A 26,301-nucleotide genomic window follows, 5' to 3' on the forward strand; every position below is an offset into this window, starting at 1 on the left:
TTTTTCTAGCCTTCAGCAGCAAGATATCACATGAACTATGCTAAACAAATATTTGAAATTTTGGTTTCTTTCCCCAAAGGAAGTTTTATAAATATATTTTTAGGTTGAATGATATAACTTCTTAAATTAGATATATATTCAGTTACTTGGCCCAAACAATATATGTTTTTTGATCAGGAAACAAAATTATAAAATGTTAGCACCCACAATATCTTTTGCCCCCAAACCAATCCAGTTTCATAGAGAAAAGATATGCATGTATTATTTTTCATATATTGACAAAGACAATTATTTTAATAATTCTAGCCATGTTCTATCTTGGTATTCCTGAGATTACACTCTTAGAAACTGTTTATTCAAATCTACTTTTCAAATTCTATCGTGGGAGAATTGCAAATTGTTTTTGATAATGGTAGAATTGTTATTTCCTTGAAATAGCAAATTAGAAGAACTGGTACTGAAAACTTGCAGTTCAGGGCAGTTAAGTATCTTCAGTAAGGTCTCCAAATAACAGTCTGGTTTATGTTACCATGGCAGCACTTCCTTTCACTGGGTCCGCTCACCAGCTATCAGTAACAATAGATAAAACTCTGCAATTGCTAATCTATGTTTTAAGTCCACTACAAAAAGGAACTTATTTTTAAATATCTCTAACTTAAAAATGCTGCATCTTCATTACTACGCTTAAATGACATAACACAAATAATAAAGAGCTTTAGAAGTTAAGAATTGTTTTAAACTAAATTTGCATACAAGATAAATCTTTTGTGCAATGGAAACAGGAAATGTGCACTTTCTCATTTACTATTATGCATTTTGTAACTCTAAGCCTTCTTGACTTATTTGGCAGAGAACCAATGAAGTTTTTGAAGAAATAAGCTAAATTTTAAAAAGATTTATCTTAATGGAAGTTGTAAATAATAGATTGGGAGAAAAGGTTCACTACTTTTGAATTGCTTTTATGTACTTGCCCTATACATTTTAGTCGAGTTCCCCCTCTTGACTACCTTTTCTAAAACCACTGATTTAAAAAGAATTAAATAATTAAAAACAGCATTCGTAACTCTTGCTGATAGCTTGAACTTTTATAGTGGTTAGTGCAACTTTTCCCCCCCTGGGATTCAGCTATTGAAACAAGTCATCATCATGCAAATGTACAGAACTAAACCAGGTGAAATGCCAAATTTAGTATTTCCTAGCTAAAATCCCGCAGTGATATTGTTTTAGTTTGGTATTATAAAAATTTAGAAAAGTAGATATAAGGTTTGGTTGTTAATGTTTAATATATGAAAACAAAACCAAAACAAACAAAAAAAATTCCATGTCTAACTTTCTAATTTTAAAATCCTGAGGCGGAAAAAGATTTTTCAGAACTGTCTTCTGAGAGTAGTAATATGGTATGGATGATAGGGGCATAATCCATACCAACAGCTGCTATACCAACTGGTTGGCATAATCCATACCAACAGCAGCTATACCAACTGGTTGGGTATCATTACCACTTTGTAGTTTGACCTGGACCTTGCCATGTTGCCTTCTTGAGATTATCATCTCTACATAGCAGCTAGTCATCAGAAAAGTGCAGTCAAGGTTGCCAAATTCATTTCCAACATTTAAAGTAAGTAGAACCTACTTTGTCTTCCTCAGATTAGAAGAGAAATAATGTCAGGTTGAGGCATTGATCCAAGTGTTTCATAAACTAAAAAATCCATAAACCTTCCCAATCCTACTTGAATGCTTCACTTTCTGTGTCTAAATTTCAGACATTTAAGCAAAATATTCTACTGATTTTTGTGAAGACCATCACCTATAAGTTCCTTCCCTCCCACCCTGACTTGTGATGACAGCTTGATAATTTTTGTCCCAATATGTAACAATTTCTATATTTATCCTCCTCTTCCTTATTATCTCATAACATGATTTCTTTCTCTTTATCACACTCTCTCTGTATTCTGGACTGTATGCTTCCCATTTTCCAGATCTCACTGCCTAATTACTTCCTCTGAGCATTCAGAAACACTCAGATTAATTATATAAATAACGCACACATTTAAAAATTATGGACAAGAACAGGTCCCTTTTCCAACTCTCTCTGTCTCTAAAAAAAAAGAATCTGATCCACTAGATCAAAGGATGTGCACATTTCTAACCAATAATTTCTGCCACGTTACCTTCAAGTATGGTCATATTAATTTACACTTCTTTGTAAATCAATGGTATGAAACTATTGATATTGATTTATTTCTACAGGCAATCCTCATCTAATTTGATATTAAATATTAAAAATTTTTGAATTCTAAATAGTAAAATTTTTGTTCTCCTAATTTGTATGTCCCTGATCACTAGTGATCATTTTTGCATATGTTTGAGCTACCTGTATTTAATCTTCTGTGAACTGCCTATTCATATTCTTGTCCACCCAATTGTTAAAACATTTACCAGCACACCACTGCTTATATATTTTGATCCTCATCTTTTGGTTGCTACTGGTCTCAATGGCCTCTTCTTAGCCAATCATTTCCAAGTTTTCTGCAACATTTGACACTTGGCTGATACACACTTAAACTCAACTTCCTTGACTTCCATTCTCCCTTCTTTTCCTAGATTCTTCTACTGAAAATCAATGCTGACTTCCACACTTAGAGCTTAATCCTACAACATCACTACTATTTCTATAGCATATTTCTAAATATCTAGTAGATGTCACCTTTTATGTACCACCATAAGTATAAACACAAACTAGAAAATAATGAAGTGATAGAATTTAAAAATAAAATCTAATGATGCACATTGAAATAAATATATCTGGCTTCCCATAGAAAACATTATGCAGCAGCTCAAGATGGAAACCTGTTTTTTATGACCTAGCTTCTAAAGGCACACTCTATTACCTGACCTAAAGTGGTACAGTGGATAAAGCATTGACCTGGAATGCTGAGGTTACCAGTTTGAAGACCCTGGCTTGCTCAGTCAAGGCACAAAGGAACCTGACCAAGTGGTGACACAGTAGATAAAGCATGGGCCTGGGATGCTGAGGACCCAGGTTTGAAACCCCAAGGTCGCTGGCTTGAGCACAGGCTTACCAACTTCAGTGCAGGCTCACTGGCTTTGGCTTGAGCATGGGATCATAGACATGACCCCAAGGTTGCTGGCTTGAGCCCAAAGGTCGCTGACTTGAAGCCCAAGGTCACTGGCTTGAGCAAGGGGTCACTCACTCTGCTGTAGCTCCCTGGTCACTGGTCAAGGCACATATGAGAAAGCAATCATTGAACAACTAAGGTGCCACAACAGAGAATTGATGTTCTCATCCCCCTCCCTGTCTGTCTATCCTTATCTATTCCTCTCTCTGTCAAAAAAAACAAAACAAAAACTAACTAAAACTGGAACAGAAGAACTAAGAAATCCACCTGACACAAAAGCTTTATACCAAGCAATAAGCAATAACAATCTATTGCTATGGAAAGGGCAAGAGAATGAAGAGAAATGTCCAAACGCCCCTCCTGCTGCCAAATGTGGCATTGCTAAAAGATGAAGGTGAAGTACAAACACTAAGAAAAAGGATCTGTCTGTAGTCCTCACACTAAGCACAAAGTATTGGCAATCCATCTCTGTAGGAACTTGAAGCCTGTGGTATGCTAACGGTAACTATGACCACAAAACCCAATACCAGTTCAATTATTAACTAGATTGACCAATACCTGTTCACACTAACAATCTGACAATGGTAGAGGCATATCTATTTCTGGGTGGAAATATTTACTTCAGTCCCTACCATTCATTTACATTGACATTCAATCTAAAATTATGAAACACACATAAAAACAGGATAAAACAGTCAACAAAACCAGACGCAGAGATGGACCAGATATTGAAATGACCAGATACCACAACTATGATTAATATGCAGGGGTCCCTAAACTACGGCCCGCGGGCTGCATGCAGCCCCGAGGCCATTTATCCGGCCCCTGCCGCACTTCCAGAAGGGGCACCTCTTTCATTGGTGGTCAGTGAGAGGGGCATAGTTCCCACTGAAATACTGGTCAGTTTGTTGATTTAAATTTACTTGTTATTTATTTTAAATATTGTATTTGTTCTCGTTTTGTTTTTTACTTTAAAATAAGATATGTGCAGTGTGCATAGGAATTTGTTCATAGTTTTTTTTAATAGTCTGGCCCTCCAATGGTCTGAGGGACAGTGAACTGGCCCCCTGTGTAAAAAGTTTGGGGACCCCTGATTAATATGTTTATGAATTTAGTGGGAAATTTAGTAGAGAGATGAAGAGTATTTTTAAAAAGGAAAATGCAAACACTAGAAATAAAAAATATGAAGACTCCTTTATCAGTTTTATCAGCAGGATGAGCACAAAAGAAGAAAGAGGGAGCCTGTATAAAAATCAGTATGTTATCCAAACTGAAAAAAGGAAGAAAAGAATAGGAAAGGGGACAAAGCAGTAACAGATGACACAATAGCAAATGATTCAACATTTTTACTTAGAGTTCCAGAAGTAGAAAGTGAGCCAAAAGAAATACTTGAAGAGGCCCTGGCCAGTTGGCTCAGTGGTAGAGCGTCGGCCTGGTGTGCAGAAGTCCCAGGTTCGATTCCCGGCCAGGGCACACAGGAGAAGCGCTCATCTGCTCTCCACCCCTCCCCCTCTCCTTCCTCTCTGTGTCTCTCTTCCCCTCCCGCAGCCGAGGCTCCATAGGAGCAAAGATGGCTCGGGTGCTGGGGATGGCCCCTTGGCCTCTGCCCCAGGCGCTGGAGTGGCTCTGGTCACAAAGGAGCGACGCCCCGGAGGGGCAGAGCATCGCCCCCTGGTGGGCAGAGCGTCGCCCCTGGTGGGCGTGCCGTGTGGATCCCAGTCGGGCGCATGCGGGAGTCTGTCTGACTGTCTCTCCCCGTTTCCAGCTTTGGAAAAATACAAAATAATAATAATAATAATAATAATAATAATAATAAAAAAAAAGAGAAATACTTGAAGAGATAATGTGCAAAATTTTCTAAATTTAATGAGAAACAACAAACTACAGATTTAAGAAACTCTGAAAAACCAAAACAGGATAAATATGAAGAAAAACACAAGTAAGCACATCATAGTCAAACTACTGAAAAGCAGAGATAAAAATAATCTTGAAGACAGTTAAAAAAGAAACATTTATAAAGGAACAAAGAATGGCAGCAGACTTCTCATTAGAAACTATGCAAGCCAAAACACGAGAGCAACATCTTTAAAGTATAGTTGTTCCTCTTATCTGTGATTTTGCTTTCCGTAGTTTCAGTTACTAGCAGTCATATATTAAATTAGATATTAAACCAAATCATATAAAAAATCAAATATTAAATTTCCCCAACCACTGACATCATTTGCTCTTGACATGCAACTATCGATGTTGTCATGGTTCGATGATCTAGGATCATCTAAAGTAGGTGATCCTCCTCTGATTTATAGTCAGAAGGTAATAGTAGCCTAATGCTAAGTCACAATGCCTACATCATTCATCTCACTTCATCTCATCCCATAGGCATTTCATCATCTCACATCATCACCAGAATAAGGATTAGTGTACAATAAGATATTCTGAGAGAGAAAAAGAGAGGTCATATAACTTATAATTTTATTACTATATAGTGTTAAAATTGTACTATTTTATTATCAGTTATTGTTAATCAAGTACTGTTCTTAATTTACAAATTATTTATCATAAGTATAAATGTACAAAAAATTATATATTCATATATATATATATATATATATATATATATATGGTTCCATATTATCTGCATCCACTGGAAGTCTTGGACCATACTCCAGCAGACGGGGGGGGGGGGGGGCGGGGGGGCGGGGGGGCATGGCTATGGTACTTAAAGAAAAACTGTCAATCTTGAATTCTATGCCCCTCCTCTACAAACCAGTTGAAAAAATATTTCATTGCTAATGGATTTGAAGTACAAGAAATGTTAAATAAACCTCCAGGAAAGCCGACCAAGTGGTGGTGCAGTGGAGAGAGCATCAGTCTGGGATGCTGAGGACCCAGGTTTGAAACCCTGAGGTCGCTAGCTTGAGTGTGGGATTGTAGACATGACCCCATAGTCGCTAGCTTGAGCAAGGGGTCACTCACTAAACTGGTCAAGGCACATATGAGAAAGCAATCAATAAACAACTAAGGTGCAACTGATGCATTTCATCTCTCTCTTTTCTTGTCTGTCCCTGTCTCTCTCTTTCTCTCTTGTGTGCGTGCGCACACACACGCTAAAAACAAACAAACAAAAAAACTCCTCCAGGAAAATGAAATTGATCCTGATAGGACATCAGGATTAGTCAAGTTTTTCTGTAAAAGTCCTAAATGAAATGATATAACGTTATTTAAAGGTAAACTGATAAATATATATAAATATATATGCTGAAAATTATATAGTAACCACTAATAAGCCAATAATAGAGATAAAATTGAATCATAAAAAAATAATCCAAAAGAAGGCAGGAAAAGTAGAAAAAAGGGGGAAAAACCAGACTCAGGAAATAGAAAACAAATAGCATGGTAGTAGATCTAAATACAACTACATCAATTACATTAATGTAAATTAACTATATTACAATTATAAAGCAAAGGCTATCAGAGTGAATAAATAAGAATAATATATTGATACAGTGATAAAAACTAATAATAGAAAATCAGAACATTAAAAAACTAATTTATATATCAATGGTAGCTTGAAAGCAAATGATGAATACAATTAAGATCAAGTTGAAGTAATCTGACTTGACTATTTTTATCTTCCTTTGATTTCCCCATATTTTAAGTTCTCCATGTTAACTCTCCCCACCTTCCCAAATATAGCAATGTTCATAAGACTGACCTTGCCATGGCTTCTTTCCACTTTCTGAAAACACTTATTCAGGGACAGATTATGTCGAACAGAATTCTTCCAGCCTGTTGGTGCAGTAGCAAAATATGGAAAGCGGTCCAGAATCCAGCTATAAATTTCTTTGACGGGCAAACATTTATTTGGAGAGTGTTCAATAGCCATATAAATGAGAAGACTAAAAGAGTATGGGGGCTTTGAAGTTGCTGACTTTTTTCCTGGGTTCTGGTAGCAAGATGGTCCTAATGATGGCACATCATCTCCCTCTATGTCAAATAAGGGACTAACAATTGGAAGACCCTCACTTCCAAAGCTGAAGTTTGTTAGAAGATTAGTACTTTCATGAAGCCAGTTCAAATTTGTGAGTTCATCATCTGCTGATTCACTGTCCACTAGAGTGGCCTTTGGCCTGGCAGCATCAACAGCTTCAGGCAAACTTCCCATTTCGTAAATCTGGCTTAATCCTGCAACCTTTTCAGCTCCTGGAGTTTCAGCTCTCTTTTCTGGAGTCATTCCAATTACTGGACCCATTTACTATAGTTCTGCAACAAAGGAAACAATGATCAATCAGTGTAATACTTAAGATACTAAGGCTTGTGGAAAAATAAAATACATACTTAAATATCCCCAAATCAGAAAACTTTTGCAATTACACACATAATATTTAAGCACAGTATTTATATGATGAAGACACTAAAGGTTCTTATATGAGGAAGACAATTTATTTCATATTATTTGAAATGGCTGTAAATAAAATGCAGCATTATAGTACCATACATATGGGTGATATAAACAAAATTAAATAATGTACTTTGAGTACTTACTAAAGTCCGTAGCCCATAGTAACTACCTAATAAGTAATGGTTATTATTAAAAAGGAACAGACTATTTCTTTGAATTAGAAGACTTTATAATCTGTTTTTATTATAATAGTCATAGATTTGCTCAATATAAAAAATATTAAACAAATTTAAAATACTGCTTAAACAATGATTCCAAATAAACCCTTTCCTTAAATCTAAAATATTTACTATAAAGAGAAACCATTTCTAATTTTATATATCATACTAAAAAGATAACATTTCTTATTCACTAAATTTATTATCAGTAAAAGTATATTTACTATTAGTTATTTCTTTTGTAAATTCCAATATTTTTACTTTGGCATTAAAAATTTTTTTTTTTTTATCAAATGAGAGGCAGGGAGGCAGAGACAGACTCCTACATGCACCCCTACTGGGATCCACCTAGTAAGCCCCCTACCCCTCAGTGCTCTGCTCATCGAGGCTGCTGCTTCATTGCTTGGCAACTGAGCCATCCTCAGTGCCCATGGCTAACTAGCTCAAACAGTTGGAGCTATGGCTGCGGGATAGAAAGAGAGAGACAGAAGAAAGAGAGACAGAGATAGAGAAGAGGGGGTGAAGAAGCAGATGGCCACTTCTTCTTTGTGCCCTGATAGGAAATCGAACCCAGGACTTCCAAATGCTGGGCTGATACTCTACTGCTGAGCCAATCGGCCAGGGCTTACTTCTGCATTCTATTGTATATAATCTCATTGAGTACTGACGCTATAAGGTTGATATTCTCTTAATAAAATTTGAAGTGTTACTGTATTTTAAAATAGAAAAAAAAAATTCTAAACTATTTGTTTTTATTTCTATTTTTTTAAGTGACTTTTCTTTTGCTTTTTAAACACAATTCAATTCAAAACACTTATGGGAAAATAACTGACCAGTGAGGAAGGTGACAGAACTAACGTGCTACTAATTCATTTAATGATTCATAAAGGTACCTCATTTCTGAATTTGGTGGAAAACCTTCTGTTTTCTATTAGTCTAGTAAATCCACTAATGCTTATATAATTGAAATAAGAGAAGTATACCTCCAAAGTTTTACTTTTATGATACAGCGACAGGTTATTTCAAAAATTAGGAAAATCAGTCAATTTTATTTATTTATTTTTTAAGATTTTATTTATTCATTTTAGAGAGGGGAAAGAGAGAGAGAGAAAAGGGGGGAGGAGCAGGAAGCATTAACTCTTATATGTGCCTTGACCAGGCAAGTCCAGGGTTTCAAACTGTCAACCTCAGCATTCCAGGTCCACGCTTTATCCACTTAGCCACCACAGGTCAGGCGAAAAGCAGTCAATTTTAGATGTAGAGCAGTCATTTAGATTCTGGTAACTATCAGTAAATGTAGTCTCAGAACATTCAATTATCAATAGTATTAATTAGTAATCTGGGAAGCAGCCATTGTGCTAAACATTACATATTATATCTCAATTAACCATCAATTAAACCCTATAAAATAGGCACTATTTTTAACCCAATTTTATAGAGTAGGAAAAAGACTCGAAGTTAAACATCTTGTTTGAGGCCTGGTTATTAACTAGAAACACCAGAATTTAAACCCAGGCAGACTGAATTCAGAACCAAAATTATCCACTACATTATCCTGGTAACAGGATATATATGTGTATATACATTACCCATGAGTACCGATTAACCAATCCTAACCATTTTAAATTTTACCATTGTTCTCTCCATATCCAGTTTCTATGGCTCTTATATACACCTATATCTGTAACTTCACACACCAAGACACTATAAAAAGGAAAAGATCAAACTGTAACAATTTTGATGTCTATTTGTCTATTTCAATCAATAATGAAAACACATACATAAATATATAAACATGTACATATATGTCCACACAATATATTTCAGATTTGACAACCTGTCCTATGTAACTTACCAAATAGCACCAACTAACATTTACTGAGATTTTACTGTGTTACAGATACTATGCTATGGGCTTTGAAATACATCACTTCTACTTACTCCTCCCTACTAACATAGCTCTGTGTACCATCCTTTCTTTTTTACTGTAAATTCCATAAGGGACAAGAGTCTCTTATTTTTGTATTCCTAATGAACCTTAACAAAATGTCGGGCATGAGTAATCAATCAAATCATAATTACTTCTTTTTTTTAAAGCTTTATTTAGAAAATTAAATATAATGGGGTGACACTGATCAATAAGACATAGTTTTCAGGTAAACATTTCTATAGCATTTGAATTGTTGATTACGTTGTATACCCATCACCCAAAGTCAAATCATTTTCTGTTGGTTTTTGTTCCTCTACAAATCATAATTATTTCAAAATTAAATTAATAATCAACATATATATATGCCTGACCGGGTGGTGGCACAGTGGATAGAGCGTGGGACTGAGATGCTGAGGACCCAGGTTCGAGATCCTGAGGTCGCCAGTTTGAGCGTGGGCTCATCTGGTTTGAGCAAAAGCTCACCAGCTTGAGCCCAAGGTCAAGCAAGGGGTTACTCGGTCTGCTGAAGGCCCGTGGTCAAGGCACATATGAGAAAGCAATCGATGAACAACTAAGGTGTCGCAATGCGCAACGAAAAGCTAATGATTGATGCTTCTCATAAAAAAAAAAGTCAACATATATGCCTACTCTGTACCAAGTGCTGTGCTACCTACCTTTAAGAGTTATTTTAGAAACAAATCCTTCATGCTAGGAAATATTCTCATGGTAACAATCAGAAAATTGAAGTTCACTGTTTATAAATAAGGAAATAAGCCATTTGCCTAAGGTTCTAAAGCTAATAAAAAATAGAGCCAAAATTATAAATCACGCCGAGTTCAATATTCAAAACTTCAATATTCAAGTTTTTTAAGTACACTGAATCTCTTAAGGAATTTCTATTTTAGCAATACTACTGTACTTAAAACTAATAGATACTATTGACAGATATGAGAATATATGGTAAGAGAAACTAATTTAGATGGTTGCAAAGATGTTATTTCTCTGAATTACAACTTTAGAATAAAATCTTATTACTTTAGGATACAAAGCAATATTGTGTCATCAAATATGTCAAATATTACACAAAGTATACAACCAAGCAAAGTTTAAAAAATCAAGTACTAACATTAAAAAGCTATTATGTTTTGGCCCTGGCCGGTTGGCTCAGCGGTAGAGCGTCGGCCTGGCGTGCGGGGGACCCGGGTTCGATTCCCGGCCAGGGCACATAGGAGAAGCGCCCATTTGCTTCTCCAACCCCCCCCCCCCCCTTCCTCTCTCACAGCCAAGGCTCCATTGGAGCAAAGATGGCTAGGGTACTGGGGATGGCTCTGGCCTCTGCCCCAGGCGCTAGAGTGGCTCTGGTTGCTGCAGGGCGAAGCCTCGGAGGGGCAGAGCATCGCCCCCTGGTGGGCAGAGCATCGCCCCTGGTGGGCGTGCGGGGTGGATCCCGGTCGGGCGCATGCGGGAGTCTGTCTGACTGTCTCTCTCTGTTTCCAGCTTCAGAAAAATACAAAAAAAAAAAGCTATTATGTTCCTAATAAGGTTTGAACTGTCACTGTTGTCACCGTACTGTATTTTCAAGGAGAGAAATGTTTCTAAACCATTTTAGAATACAGAACACCATCCACTTAGAATACTAAGTCCACCATGATAAATAGGCAAATGATCTTTCTCAAAGATAAGTATATAAACAAAAAACATACTAGAAAATAACCAACTTCATTGATGATCACAGAAATGCAAAGCAAACAAATATGTGATATTAAATGATAATGTAGCACAGTACCTAGTATGCTGCAAGCACAAATATTAGTAATAAAAATAACTATTTTTGACCAAAGTAGCAATGGTTTAATGTGGCAAGAACCACAGACCATTTTAGACAGCTACCTGGCAATATGCACCCAGAATCTTTAAAAATGTCATATTCCTTGACCCAATAATTCCACTTGTGAGACACAGTGAAATAATCCTATGTAGGGAAAATAATTCTCTCTTTTCTTTTATACAACACACACACGTCCATCCAGGAGTTATGAAATATAATAGAAAACTATAAACAACTTGCATATCTAATTATAGAAGAAGAGCTAAGTAAACTAGAATACATCTATTCAATCTATTATTTAGTAGTCATTAAAAATGACTGTCTTAAAGATGATGAGGTAAACAAAAACGATTCACTGAAATTTGGTAAAAAATAGAAAACATAAAAAAGCTAATAGTGTGTTATATTATTACTAACTTGGTAATTTTTTTCTTTGCTCTATTTTTCAGTATTTCTTTGATATGTTTAATATTTTTACAGTTTAAAATTAAAAGAAACTCAAGGGGGGGGGGAAGTTGTACTAGATTATTTTTAGTTGTAATATTTCCATTTCACAAAAGAATCAAATTACAGAAAGGTTATGGACTTATCAAAGGCCTCAAACCAAAACCAGAAGCCAATTCATTTACTTAGAACAAGCCTATTCTGTCACCAAGCTTTTCTGTAACACCAATTAGCTCACAGGTAAATCTGAGAATGATTTTACTACAATGTGAAAATTACATTGGTTTGTACATGATCTTTCCCAGCCTATGTTTTCGTACTTCTAAGTAACAACAGCTGAACCCAAAATAGGCTAACACAGTGGAAAGCAGCAAGCTGCTGGAAATAAAGTACTGCACACAATTCTATATAATTCAACCCATGTTCTTTCTCTTGGCACAGCTTGGCCAGATAGATGTATTTTCCTGGAAGTGCTTAATGAGTTCTCATCTCAAAATTTTATGCATTTTACTCTGGCCCCCATAACCTTCCTTTACACACCTCTATCAGGCTAGTTTCAGCTTTTTGTTTAAATTCTATTATAAATTGACTGTATTAATATTTTATTTGTAAAAAATTTAATATCATTTAAAATATTCTAGTATTCTTACAAAAATTTATTTTTGTTAGTTCTGATTGTAAGTTTCAGATGGTTTGGGTGAATTGCCCCATTAGCTGTGCACAATTTTAGTATTTTCAGGAATATATACTGAAACCATTCAATAGCAGATCATTAATAATAATGTGTATGAAAGTTTGGTTCACAAAGCAAAATAAGAAATAAAAGAAAATGTGGGCTAGAGGTGCAACATTCCCTTTTCTTAATCTTTTAAGAACTTCAACAAACCATATTTAATTATTGCACATAATAAATGTCACGGAAATAAGCATTTAATGCTAAGAGAATATAATGTGGGATTTGAAAAATGTATAATTTCTCAGGTCTACAATTATCATAACCTAAGTAATGAATACACACACTAATTAAACTAATTTCTAAAACTAAGTAAGACATTGCTACAAAAAAAAAATAGTACATAAATGTACAAGACAATTCTAGCAAAATGCATATTTGTGTTCAGACTCTAAATTTTCTACATTTCAGAAAGAACAGTTTCTCCTTACAGGAGAATTTTTAAGCATCTCTCTGGAAACCCTGTCTAGCGCTTCACTGTAGAAGGGGAATGGCAGTACCTTCAGAAGAAGGCTCAGCATTAAAATGTACTATTTTATTCATAGCTGTGCAGCTCATGAATCTCTCAAAGGTGTCTGTATATTATGTTCAATGTTACAGTGATATTCTACTCTAGGATAAGAAAAATAAAATTCCATATTGGAATTCTTAGATCATTTCCTGAAAGGTTAGAGGAGAGCAATTTTGCTTAGGTTGGTATTAACACTGGTGTGACAGGAAATGCATGACAGAAACTAAACAGGAGAAGGAAAAGGCAGAGTTATCTAAAAAATAAAATGCTGCATCATACAGTATTAGAGGTGTTGCCCCAAATTAAGGAACTTCCTAAATACAAAATGGTGGTTATAACCATGTACCCCTTTCTTTATCATTCCTTCCTGAATGTCAGACCTCTATTTTCCTTCTTAAAAAGTGGTCTGCTAGTAAAATTTCAGATTTTGTTTCTCTGAGCATGTGTTTATGTAGCCCTGTTCTTAAAAGATATTTTCGCTAGCTATAGAATTCTACCTTGAACTACAAAGAGTCATAGTTAGATTTATTTTCACTGAGTATAGCATTTTATAGCCTTCTACTTCCATTGTTGTTATTAAAACCTAATAGTCCTTTGAAGGTGTTCTTTTGTTTTCTCTAAAAATTTCCCTTTTATTAACCTCTTTATTTTCCATTTTGTTGTCCCTCTGTGTTGCATTCTGGATTTCTTCACATTTATCTTTCATTATATCAACTTTTCTTCAATTGGGGTCTATTTAATTTTACCTATCCCTGCATATTTTCATTTCTAGAACTTCTGATTCTTTTACAAAATGTTTGCTTTTTCTAATTTTTAAGTTTTCATTGAACATATTAAATATACTTTATATTTTACATCTGATAATTCTAAGATGTGAACTATTTGCAGGTCTGATTTTTCTGATTCTCTTATTTTGTGCCCTATTTTCCCTAGGTGGTTTATAAATTTTTATTATTAGGCAACCCTTTTCATTAGAAATTTACTAATGGGAATTATTTGATGACGATGATGATGATTTGTGTTGTTTTTGTCAGGTTCCTGGGAGTAGTAACAACCCAGGATCTTTTTAAATTCTTAGCTTGAAGTTTAGTGTGAATTCAGGCTGCAAATCAGTATGAGGGCTGGTTTGTGGTAATAGTTTTCAGCAGAGATTTTATTTTTCCCATTAGCAAAAATAATCTAGAAAGAATTTTCTAGAATATTTAGTAAAGAGAGACAAATATACAGAGGTGGGAAAACGATCTGACTTTGGGTGATGGGCATACACCGCAATTAACAGCTCAAATGCTATAGAGATGTTTACCTGAAATCTACGTAGTCTTATTAATCAATATCACTCCATTAAATTTAACTTTCTAAATTAAAAAATCATATATTTAGATCACTCTTACACCTAGAATGTATAGCCCCTATGGAACCCCAAATTAATCAGGAGGACTATTTCCTACTTGATATTCTACCTTGGCTGAGTCTGGGTTTTGCTTCCTGATCCCTGAGCCCCACAAGGCCAGGAAAATAAGAAGTTCACTTGATTTGGTAAATACCCTGAAGGCAATAGCCAGCTTCAGCACTCAGCTTACCTTACTAAACTTCCAATTAGTGTTTGGTCTAAATATTCTTTACTATTTGCCAAAACATTGATGCATTTTATCCAGCAGTTTAGGTTCTTTTCAGCAGAAAGGCATTTAGTTTGCCATGCTGCTGAAGACAGATATTTACACATTAGTTTATGATAGCAGTATTTATAACATTGATTATCCTGTACGTTAGAGCATTGGTTATTAAGTCTCTTCTGCCTCAGCACATTTGAGGAATTTGATTTACTATCAGTAAGAGTTGCTCATTATGATTATGATTCCCAACTGGAATTAGGTAGAAAACATTGCCTAGAAATTGAAGGTGGTTCAAAAATTCAGTGCAGATTTTTTTTTTTTTAGTGAGAGGGAGAAGGAAGGCAGAGACAGACTCCTCCTGCATGCGCCCCAACTGGGATCCACCCAGCAAGCCCACTAGGAGGCGATGCTCTGCCCATCAGGGACCCTTGCTTGTTGTAACCGGAGCCATTGCTTTTAGCACCTGAGGTGGAGGCCATGGAGCCATCCTCAGCGCCCGGGGCCAACTGGCTCCAACTGAGCGTTGGCTGCAGGAGGAGAGGAGAAGCAGATGGTAGCTTGTCCTGTGTGCCCTAGCCAGGAATCAAATCCGGGACATTCACATGCTAGGTGACGTTCTATGGCTAAGCCAACTGGGCAGGGCCTTGATGCAGATTTTTAAAAAGAGGGTGCTTCCATCCTTTTAAAAACCATACTCTTTAAACACAGTAAAGATATATTAACCCTTTAACTATGATTCAGGTACATTATTATAAACAAAGACTTTATTTATCTATTTAGCGAGAGAGATGGACAGGGACAGACAAGTAGGAAAGCAAAGAGATGAGAGGCATCAATTCTTCTTTGCCGCTTCTCAGTTGTTTATGGATTGCTTTCTCATACGTGCCTTGATGGGGGCGGGGCTCCAGCAGAGCAAGTGACAACTTTCTCAAGCCAGAGATCACGTGTCTATGATCTCTCGCTCAAGCCTGCCTTCTGCCTCCCTGTCTGATACTCTATCCACTGCGCCACCGCCTGGACAGGCATAAAGTCTTGATAAAGAGTAATACTTAGCCTGACCTGTGGTGGCATAGTGGATAAAGCGGTGATCTGGACTGTTGAGGTTCCTGGTTCAAGGCCCTGGCTGCACTGGTCAAGGCATATATGGGAGTTGATGCTTCTCACTCTTTCTCTCTCTCTTCTAAAATGAATAAAGAAAATCTTAAAAAAAAATAATAATAATACTTACAGGGGCCACTAAAGTATACAAAACTATTTGCACTTTATCAGTGTTTATCAAATCGAGATATCCCAAGGATATATTCCGGGGGCCACAAGTTTTGTAAGCTTTAATTTTTCTTTCATTTCAATAACAGTATAAAAATGTATTTTAGGCCCTGGCCAGTTGGCTCAGTGGTAGAGCGTCGGCCTGGCGTGCAGAAGTCCCGGGTTCGATTCCCGGCCAGGGCACACAGGAGAAGCACCCATCTGCTTCTCCACCCCTCCCCCTCTCCTTCCTCTCTGTCTCTCTCTTCCCCTCCCACAAGCCGAGGCTCCATTGGAGCAAAGATGGCCCCGGGCGCTGGCCCGGATGGGCAGAGCATCACCCCCTGGTGGGCAGAGCATCGCCCCTGGTGGGCGTGCCGGGTGGATCCCGGTGGGGCACATGCGGGAGTCTGTCTGTCTCTCCCCGTTTCCAGCTTCAGAAAAATACAAAAAAAAAAAATGTATTTTACCATTTTCAGAGAGAAAAAAATGAAGACTTAAAACTAGTAGAGGAACTAAATAAAGTCAGTGATTCTCAAAATGGGATCTATATAACTTTTTTCTATAGAAGGGATATATATATATTATTCAACTTGAGAAATAGTGCTCCACACTAAAAGGCTATATACTGGATTAATCTTCTTGGTCCTATATCCAAGTCCTAATTTGTACTGTAGTCACTGTACCTGATTACAAAGTTATATGATCCCTTATCTAAAATCTCTGAAGATACATTCAGAATTCTGAGTATTTTGAATTTTAGAAAGGGATTATAATGTAAATATGGTATCTTATATGATGTGTCAGTGAAGTCTCAAGCAGCACCCCACAATAAACATGTAAATATTTCTGCAGCAAAATGCATATTCATACTAAAAAGGGGTTAAATAAAGACCATCAATAGTCTTGTATCAGTTTGGATCATGTTTTGTCAATATATGAGAAAACTTTTGGTTTTCAGAGCATTTTGAATTTCTAAATCATGGGGATGGAATTATACAACCATTATTTGCTATAAACTGGAAAACCTGATAAATTTCCTTAGAATTTCACATAAGATCACAGTAAGATCAGAGAGGTAAAGAGCTCACCTTGAGCCCTTGCCCTCGCGCCCCTGGGGCCATACACCTGCATTGCTGCAGTACCACTTCCCAGCCTTAGTTCTGATTGATTTTTAAGTAATTATTTAACAGTATAACTTTTAGAACTGTGTGTAAGGTGCATAAATTTAATATATAAACTGCAATTTTTTTCTTCCAGCTCCTTAGGAGTCTCTTTTTGTCTATTTGTGGTTTAATAGTGGAAGATACAGAATAAGTAAGCTCCTGATAAGCAGAAAATATATTATGAATTCTAAAATGTCAGAAGTACCTAAATGAATATAGGAATTTAAAATACATTCCAAAGGCAACATATTTGCTAAATTAGATTATGATTACAACGTCTCTTCAGCTAGCAAGGTGGATAAAAGGTAAGAGAAAGAGAAGTATAAGAAATAATACTCTTCAGAATAACCTCTCCTGGGCCTTTTCTAAGACACTTTAAAAAGCAACCTCTTACTCCTACTATACTCATGGCTCTGCTGTTACAGTTGTTAGATTCTACAGTGAAACAGTGTACAACTTTAAGAGCACAGGCTTCTACCTTAGGAAAAAATTAATATATTTAACACTAGGAAATGTTTAACAGAAACTCGAGGGAGCAGTATATTCGAAGTTGTAAAGAATAAGCAATTTCATATTATAAAAAAAATATAAAAGTAAAATCTAAATCATTAGTCTTGATATTATAATCATATCTGGAGACAGTGAAGTTGTCAGAACATGAGCTGTGAAGAGATATTGCCTAGGTTCAAATCCCAGTCTGCCACTCAATAGGCTATAACACCTATTTTCATAAGATTGTTAGTACAAATTAAATGACAATAAATATAATGCACTTAGAACAGAGATAGAGAGTAAGTAACAATAAATACTAGTTATATAGATGGTATTGTTTTTTGTTTTTTTTTAATTATTGGCTTTCTTCCTAAAGTGATAGATTTATAAATGCTGTATCTTTCAAATAAAAAAATATAGTACAAAATCAGTAACAATACTTTCAAAGTTTAAAAATTTGAAAAAGAATTCTAGTATTAAGGATGGGTCTCTTTCATGACCAATAACAACATCCATGGGCAAAGCAGCCAGCTGAAATTAGGCCTTCTCAGAAAAGTACTGCAATAACAGTTTCGTCATTTTCTTTATGATGTGACTTTCACTTCCTAATTCTATTTATGTCCATGCACGTTATTTGTTAGGTTATGTCAATATTTTACCCAATCATACTTGACAGCTCCTTCAAATCTTTCTAGTTTAAATAAAAGAACTTAAATCATATAAATTTTTAGAGCTTTTTTTAGTATTTTATTATCTAGTTCCCCTAATTTTCAAGTCTAAATTCCTTTACTAACAGCTCTGGCTGGTAACATTCTCTCTCTCTCCACACATACTTATAAAAAATAAAGAAAATAACTACACTACCTCTGAAATAAAAAATGTTGAGTTTTCACTAGTAATGACATTCTCAGTAATAAAAGGAAAAGACAAATGGCAAATGTAATACTATAATCACAACAGGATAGAATATAAATAAGTGCAGGAGGTCCTCGGGTTATAACAGTCTTGACATACATTTCAAGTCTACAATGCTCACTCCCATAAAAACTTAAAAAAAAATTGAGATGTGTTTCATCTGACACCATTAGCATCATACTTATGGCCAAATGGGCAAATTAGTTTGGTTGTACACAGGGAAGAATCCGCAGTAACATGGCATGTGAGTGAGGAAGCTGGCATCCCCCAGTATGCTCACCTATGCCGTTTTGGACTGTCAAGTTAGGCTAAGGTATGTTTCGACTTAACACTAAAATTAGGGTTACATCACTATCATAGGAACAGAACTGTGTCAGAACCTGGGGACCCCCTGTACATTCTTCATTTATATCGAACTAATTCAGAATCTACTATTCTGTTACAAAATTCTTATCAAGCTAAAATATTAAAAAATAATTTTTATCTCTCAAGTTACTACCTTATTGTGAATTTCAGCATAAATCTGTAATACTTTAAAAATACAAGTTCATGAATAGAAAATTTAATGACAAGAAATCAGGCTTACAGTTCAGCAATTCTAATGAATATAAATTTTTTAGTGTAGTCTGACCAGTGGTGGCACAGTGGATAGAGCACTAACCTGGGATGCTGAGGTCCCAGGTTTGAGGCCCAGAGATCACTGGCTTGAGCCCAGGCTCACCAGCTTGAGTGCAGGGTTGCCAGCTTAAGTGTGGGATCATCAATTATGATCCCATGGTCACTGGCTTGAACAAGGGGTCACTGGCTTGGCTTGAACCCCCCAGTCAAAGCATGTCTGAGAAGCAATTAATGAACAACTAAATGACACAACTACAAGTTGATGCTTCTCATCTCTTGCAAAAAAAAAAGTTTAGTGTATACTTTAGTAACATAGTGACACAGCAAATAATAATTAACTCAGTTCTACTATTAATGATGTTTAATTCTTGTAAAAAGTGCTTCAAAGAATATTAGAATCTCTTTGTTAAATTTTTTAATTTTAATTGTTTTTATCTTACCTATATTATGATTCTTTAGAGCCCTAAATCTGTTATTATTTGCAAGATAATTTTTAATTGTTAAAAATTTATAGCCCTGGCTGGTTGGCTCAGTGGTAGTGTTGGCCTGGTGTGTGGATGTTCCAAAGTCAATTCCTGGTCAGGGCATACAGGAGAAGCACCCAACTGCTTCTCCATCCCTCCCCCTCTTACTTCTCACTTCTTTCTTTCTCTCTTCCTCTCTCCTCCTGCAGCCATGGCTCAATTGGAGTGAGCTGGCCCCAGGTGCTGAGATGGCTCCATGGCCTCCACCTAAGACACTAAGAGGAGCTCAGTTGCTGAGCAACAGAGCAATGCCCCAGATGGGCAGAGAATCGCCCCATATTGGGCTTGCCAGATGGATCCTGGTCAGGGCACATGAGGTAGTGTGTCTCTGCCTCCTCTCCTCTCATTAAAAGGAAGAAAAAAAAAAAAATATATATATATGCTATTATATAAGAGTTCTTACTGGAAAACAAAAAATAACACTGAAAAAGAACTCAAATCAAAATAAAATACAATAGTCAATTTTTGTTATACCAAAGAAAATTTATTCCAATTTATTTTTTTCCTTGTACCCTCCCCCCCAAGGCAATCACTATATATTTCTTTTCTCATTGCCTGGAAACAAAAATAAAATCAATTTTGCTGTTTCTAAAAGCTTTTACTACACTGGCATGAAAAGGAACCATGTCACCTGATATGTTCTATTAGAACTGAGAAGTTGAAACCAACACTTGAGCAACTGTACTGAGAGGTCCTGAAGACTTGTAATCGGTCCTATGCTTAAAGAAAGGAATGATTAACTATGAACTAAATGACAGCATCTGATTTAACAGATTAAGTTGTTTCTTATCCTTAACACCCTACTAGTCCAGCTTCCTACTTAAAATCAGTTTCATCATACTTAACACCTGAATTCCTAAAGCATGTGGCAAATAATCATGATTTTTTGGTTATATTTAATAAAATGCATTTCCAATTTCTAATTCTATCTTTTCATGTGGTCTTAAGACATTTGGAAATTTTATTTTATTGACTTGCCATTTTAGTTCACACCAAGAATTTAACGTCATCAGTAAATCAAATAATCTTACAAATGCCAAAAGAGCAACCAGAGATCCGCATCTCAGATTTGTGGCTTTCCCAATCCAATCACTTTAAATTCACCAATATTAAAAACCATTTATTTGGGCTAAGACACCTTAGCAAAGAGAAATAGGCAGTCATTCACTTAAGTTAGATAACTAAACAATGTTTTTCACAGAAAAATTATCTATGACAGAGCTATGACATACCACAAAAATACAAAATGTTTGTGCATTTTATTAAACTGCCTGGCAATTACTTCAATTCTTTACCGTATTTTAAACATTGACTCTGATTAAGATATACTATATAATAAAAAATTTCCACTTTATTTCCCTCTTCTCACCTCCAACCTCCTCAGGAATGAACCATTAAAATTTTAATTATTAATTATAATAAAGTACCATTTCTCAAGACTGTAAGCCACTACATTATATTTCCTAGATGTATTCAACAGTATAATGAGCTTATTACAATAAGCTCAACAAAAAATATTTTAGCAGTTTACAGACACTAATAATTTTCTAAATCTTTGGAGTTATTCATTTTTTTAAAAGGAAAATAATTTTTTCTTTTTAATTTATCACATTCGTGGCAATCATAAAGTGTAACATTTATCGAGCATATACTATTCACAAGGCATTGTGTAATAAACCTAATAAATACTAGAACTTTAAAGATATTCTATTAACTCAAAATAAATGTTAACTTTGGTAACCCTCAATGAGAAAAAAAATACATAATATATATTAAAGGAAGAAGCTCACACACTTTCCTACCGAATTAACAATATATTATTTGTTTTGATTAAGACTGTCAATTATAAATGCTGTCCATTCCATAAAAACCAATACTAAGATTAGGGGTAGATTCCAATCCCAAATGTACTAAGGAAAGACTGTATGTTTGATTAAAATGCTACATGATGTCATGTATCCAAGACAACTGAAGCATTATGGTCTCTTAGGAATAAAACTGCCTCTTGGTCATAGATTTAGGTGACACAGCATGTGATCCATTGTCTTTAAACAAAAAATGTGTGCAGCTGCATTTTCCAGTCAAAAAGGGAGGTGGTGAAATGCAGAATACAAAAGGGTCAAAGATTTGCCCCACAGGGAAACTGTTTTCCAAATAGGGTTAAAATTTTTAAAAAAAGAGAAGAAAAAAATAAATAAAATTGAATGGGGGAAAAATATTTCTCTAGCTCACACTAAAAGCAGAAAACACTTAAATCTGGGGGGTAGAGGGAGTTGTGGTAACCTTCCACTGAATTCACTTTTTTCCTACCCTAACTTGCCCAGATACACTGTAAAATGTGCCTTAAATGCCACTTCTATCTAAATATCTTCTACTATTTGTACACAGTATATAGAGTTTCCTTATACACTTTTGCAGCATTTGTCTCCAAAAAAAGGTCTCCATTGTTTATCAGTTTCTTAGGGAAGTAAAACAAAACAACACATTTGCTTCTAAGCAGTAACAAATCTAGTATTTTCTGCACAAAGACCAACTACAATTTCTCTTTACAGTGAATCCCTAGCACATAACTCTGCCTATCACACAGAAATAAAATACTGATAAAAGAGCAGTACCACAAAAGATCTAATTGAGTGAATTGTTTTCTTTAATAAAGAAAATAGCTATTTCTAATAAATGTTTAAGAAAGTTGATGACACAATAACGTGTAAACTTCTAGCAATATGAAAAACATAGCACTAATTACCTTACACAGTATTAAAAATAATGATAGAAAAGAAGCACTACTAGTTCACAGAGTAAATGTAATTTGAAAACCCATCTTCTCAAACTTTGGGATAGCAATCAATGTGGTGTCCAAACAAAAATATGCTTGAGGCTAACAAAAATTGATCACACAGAAATCAATAAACAATATTCATTAATTCCCTCTGCAGGTCTTTACATCTTGTTACTATTTTGTAACTGCCAATTTCTAATTTTTTCTTTTAATCTAGTCAATAATATTAACTATGCATGGTGTCAGATGGGTTCTAGACTTATTGGGGGATCAATTTGTTAAGGTACCTAAATGTCTAACCACTACTTTGTACACCAAAAATTAATGTAATATTAAATGTCAACTGTAATTTAAAAATTAAAATAAAATAGGTTGGATTAAATAAAACACATTATAAAAAAATAAAAAAACAAAAATAATTAATGGAAATAGAAGCAATTATCACTATGCTACAAACAATACTGTTGCCAGTTAGCCAACCAGCACTTTGGTTCTTTGACAGCCTTTTACTGCACTTGAAAAGTAACATGAAAAAGGACAAAGTTACAGAAACCTGAAAGTTAACAGATCTAATGCCCCAATGTACAATGGAAAATTTGGTTAGCATTTGAATACAAACAGCTGGTATTCCTTGTTGTCAAGATTTATTTATGTATAAAATGATTTTCAATCCTTGAATGTAAGCCATAAATAGGCATGAAGTTGTTACACTGAAAATAAGCATATTTTTAAAAGCACAAATATGATCAGAAATACATTTAATAAAGGCATAAAATGATATCTTACCAAGAAACCCCTGGTGTCAAATTTGGAAAGCAAGAGTAAAACAGTGTAGTAAAACCATACTAGTTGATTTAATATCCTGATGTTATATGTAACTCTAAAAACAATACAAGAGTATAATTAATTTAACACAGAATTAAGTCCATTTTAAATAGGACTAAACTAACCCTATATGTACACTTACTAAAGTAAAATATATTTATGCTAAAAATTACTAAAGATATGTTATTAAATAAATGATTGCCAGAGCATTTTAGAAAACCCAAAAAAAAACACCGGTTTCTAAATAAACTTACATAGACTATAACTTAAATTCTAGTTTTAATTTTTTTAAATCATTTTTTTCAGTTACAGTTGACATACAATATTGTGTTTATTTCAGGTGTACAGCAGCACAGTGATTAGACATTATAACTTACTAAGTGATCATCCTGATGTTTCATTGCCATCTGACACACCATACAGTTATTACAGTATTATTGACTATTTTCCCTATGCTGGACTTGACGTCCATCCCCATGACTATTCTGTAACAACCAATTTGTACTTCTTAATCCCTTCACCTTTTTCAACCATTCTCCCAAACCCCCTTCCAACTGGCAATCATCACAATGTTCTCTGTACGTATGAGATCTATGAGTCTGTGTTCTGCTTGTTCTTTTATTTATTTATTTTTTTAGATTCAATTGCTGATACTTATGTACAGGGGGTCAAATCTGCAACACTCACTCCCATAAAAACTTAAAAAAATTGATACATGAGTGTTTCGGCTTATGCCATAAGCATCGTACTTATGTACTACGTATGCAAACTAGTTTGGAAGTCTTATAACATTTACAATGCTGTATAAAACATTGCTTTTTATCTGGGATGAAGTGAGGCAAACAAATTTAAACGGTGTGTGGAAAAAACTGTGTCTCCAGTTTGTGTATGACTTCCATGGCTTTAAGGAGTCCGTGGAGGCTGTAACAGAGAAGGCTGTTGCTATCGGTAAACAACTTAATTTGGAGGTGGAGGCTGAGGATGTCACAAAGCTACTGGCATCACATGGAAAGGAGCTATCTGCTGAGGAACCATTCAGCTGGAGAAGCAGCTGATTGAAGAGGAAAAGATTGAAACCCCAGAACCCAAGAGATTTACTACCAAGGGTTTGGCAGGTTTTTCTGTGGTAGAGGATGGTTGGCAAAATTTCAGGCTGAGGACCCCAGTGATGACAGATTCAGTAAGGTCTACAGAGCTGTTATGGATGCCCTGCAATGCTACAGGCACATTTTGGAAGAGAAGAAGTCATCAATCATCCAGACTAGCCTGGAACAATTCTTTAAGAAAAAAGGAAGAGCCTGACCAGGAGGTGGCGCAGTGGATAAAGCGTCGGACTGGGATGCGGAAGACCCAGGCTCAAGACCCTGAGGTCACCAGCTTGAGCGCGGGCTCATCTGGTTTGAGCCAAAAAAAAAAAAGCTCACCAGCTTGGACCCAAGGTCGCTGGCTCCAGCAAAGGGTCACTCGGTCTGCTGAAGGCCCGCGGTCAAGGCACATATGAGAAAGCAATCAATGAACAACTAAGGTGTCGCAATGAGAAACTGATGATTCATGCTTCTCATCTCCGTTCCTGTCTGTCTGTCCCTATCTATCCCTCTCTGACTCTCTCTGTCCCTGTAAAAAAATAAATAAATAAAAATAAATAAAAAGACTAAAAATTAAAAAAAAAAAAAAAGAAGAAAGGAAGAGAGATCTGCAACAGATTCTGTACCCTCTACATCAGCTGCTTCTTGAGATGAATCACCTGTAGCACAGGTAGAACCATCTCTAGAGTCTCCTGCATGTTTCTTAGGCAATCCTGATTCACCTGACCCAGTATCTCCAGCGCCTTCTGCAGGTTCCCCTGCCTTTCCAGCTTCCTCCTCCCAATAGGTCACTATCTCCCACATTGCAATGATCCGTCCAGTGTGCAAGCCAACCACAGGAATAAAAGTAAGGCATTTTTTTCTACTCTCATTTTTTCTGTTACTGTAGTACAGTATACAGTACTGTATATTTATGTGCTCTTCCTTTTTCTGTGGCTTAGCTGTGTTTTTATGTCCTAGATTATGATTTTACAACTGTGTTACGATAGGTAAGTGATTAGGCTTGGTTGTGTTTCGACTTACATCAAAATTCAGGTTACGTCACTGTCATCCAAATAACCCCTCTATTTACTGACATTGTATTGTTCATATTTTTGTCTATTTTTTTCTTCTTAAAGAAGACCCTTTAACATTTCATACAATGCTGGTTTGGTGGTGATGAACTCCTTTAGCTTTTTCTTGTCTGGGAAGCTCTTTGTATGTTCTTTGATGATAAATGATAGCTTTGCAGAGTAGAGTAATCTTGGTTGTAGGTCCTTGCTTTTCACTACTTTCACTATTTCTTTCCACCCCCTTCTGGCCCGCAAAGTTTCTGTTGATAAATCAGCTGACAGTCTTATAGGAGCTCCTCATACGTAACTAACTGCTTTCCTTCTGCTGCTTTTAAGATTCTCTCTTTGTCGTCTACTTTTTGCATTTAATTAAATGTGTCTTGGTGTGGAGCTCTTTGGGTTCATCTTGTTTGAGACTCTATGCTTCCTGGACTTGTATGTCTATTTCTATCACCAGGTTAGGGAGGTTTTCTGTCATTTTTTCAAATAGGTTTTCAATTTCTAGCTCTCTCTCTTCTTCTGGCAGCCCCATGATGCGAATGCTGGTATGCCTGAAGTTGTCCCAGAGACTCCTTACACTATTTTCATTTTTAAAAAATTCTTTTCATTTTTTGCTGTATTATTTTTATTTTAAAGTGATAGGAGGGGAAACAGTGAGACAGATGCCCACATGTGCCCTGACTGGATCTACCCGGTAACCCCTATCTGGGGCCTATGCTCGAATCAATTGAGCTATTTTTAGTGCCTGAAGCTGACATACTCAGACCAACTAAGCTGTCCT

General features: G+C 35.8%; 1 protein-coding gene across 3 annotated transcripts in view; it reads right to left on the reverse strand.

Annotated features, from left to right (window-relative positions):
* FOXN2 (forkhead box N2) overlaps positions 1-26,301 on the reverse strand; it is a 67,782-nt gene that overhangs the window by 25,937 nt on the left and 15,544 nt on the right. For all 3 annotated transcript variants that reach the window (XM_066378314.1, XM_066378316.1, XM_066378315.1), the window contains one exon: positions 6,856-7,403. In XM_066378314.1, coding sequence (XP_066234411.1) covers positions 6,856-7,392 — 537 coding nt within the window. In that variant the 5' untranslated portion in view covers positions 7,393-7,403. The remainder of the gene's footprint in view (positions 1-6,855; positions 7,404-26,301) is intronic.

This window comes from Saccopteryx leptura, chromosome 3 (genome assembly GCF_036850995.1).
Source record: "Saccopteryx leptura isolate mSacLep1 chromosome 3, mSacLep1_pri_phased_curated, whole genome shotgun sequence".
NCBI classification, from domain to species: domain Eukaryota; kingdom Metazoa; phylum Chordata; class Mammalia; order Chiroptera; family Emballonuridae; genus Saccopteryx; species Saccopteryx leptura.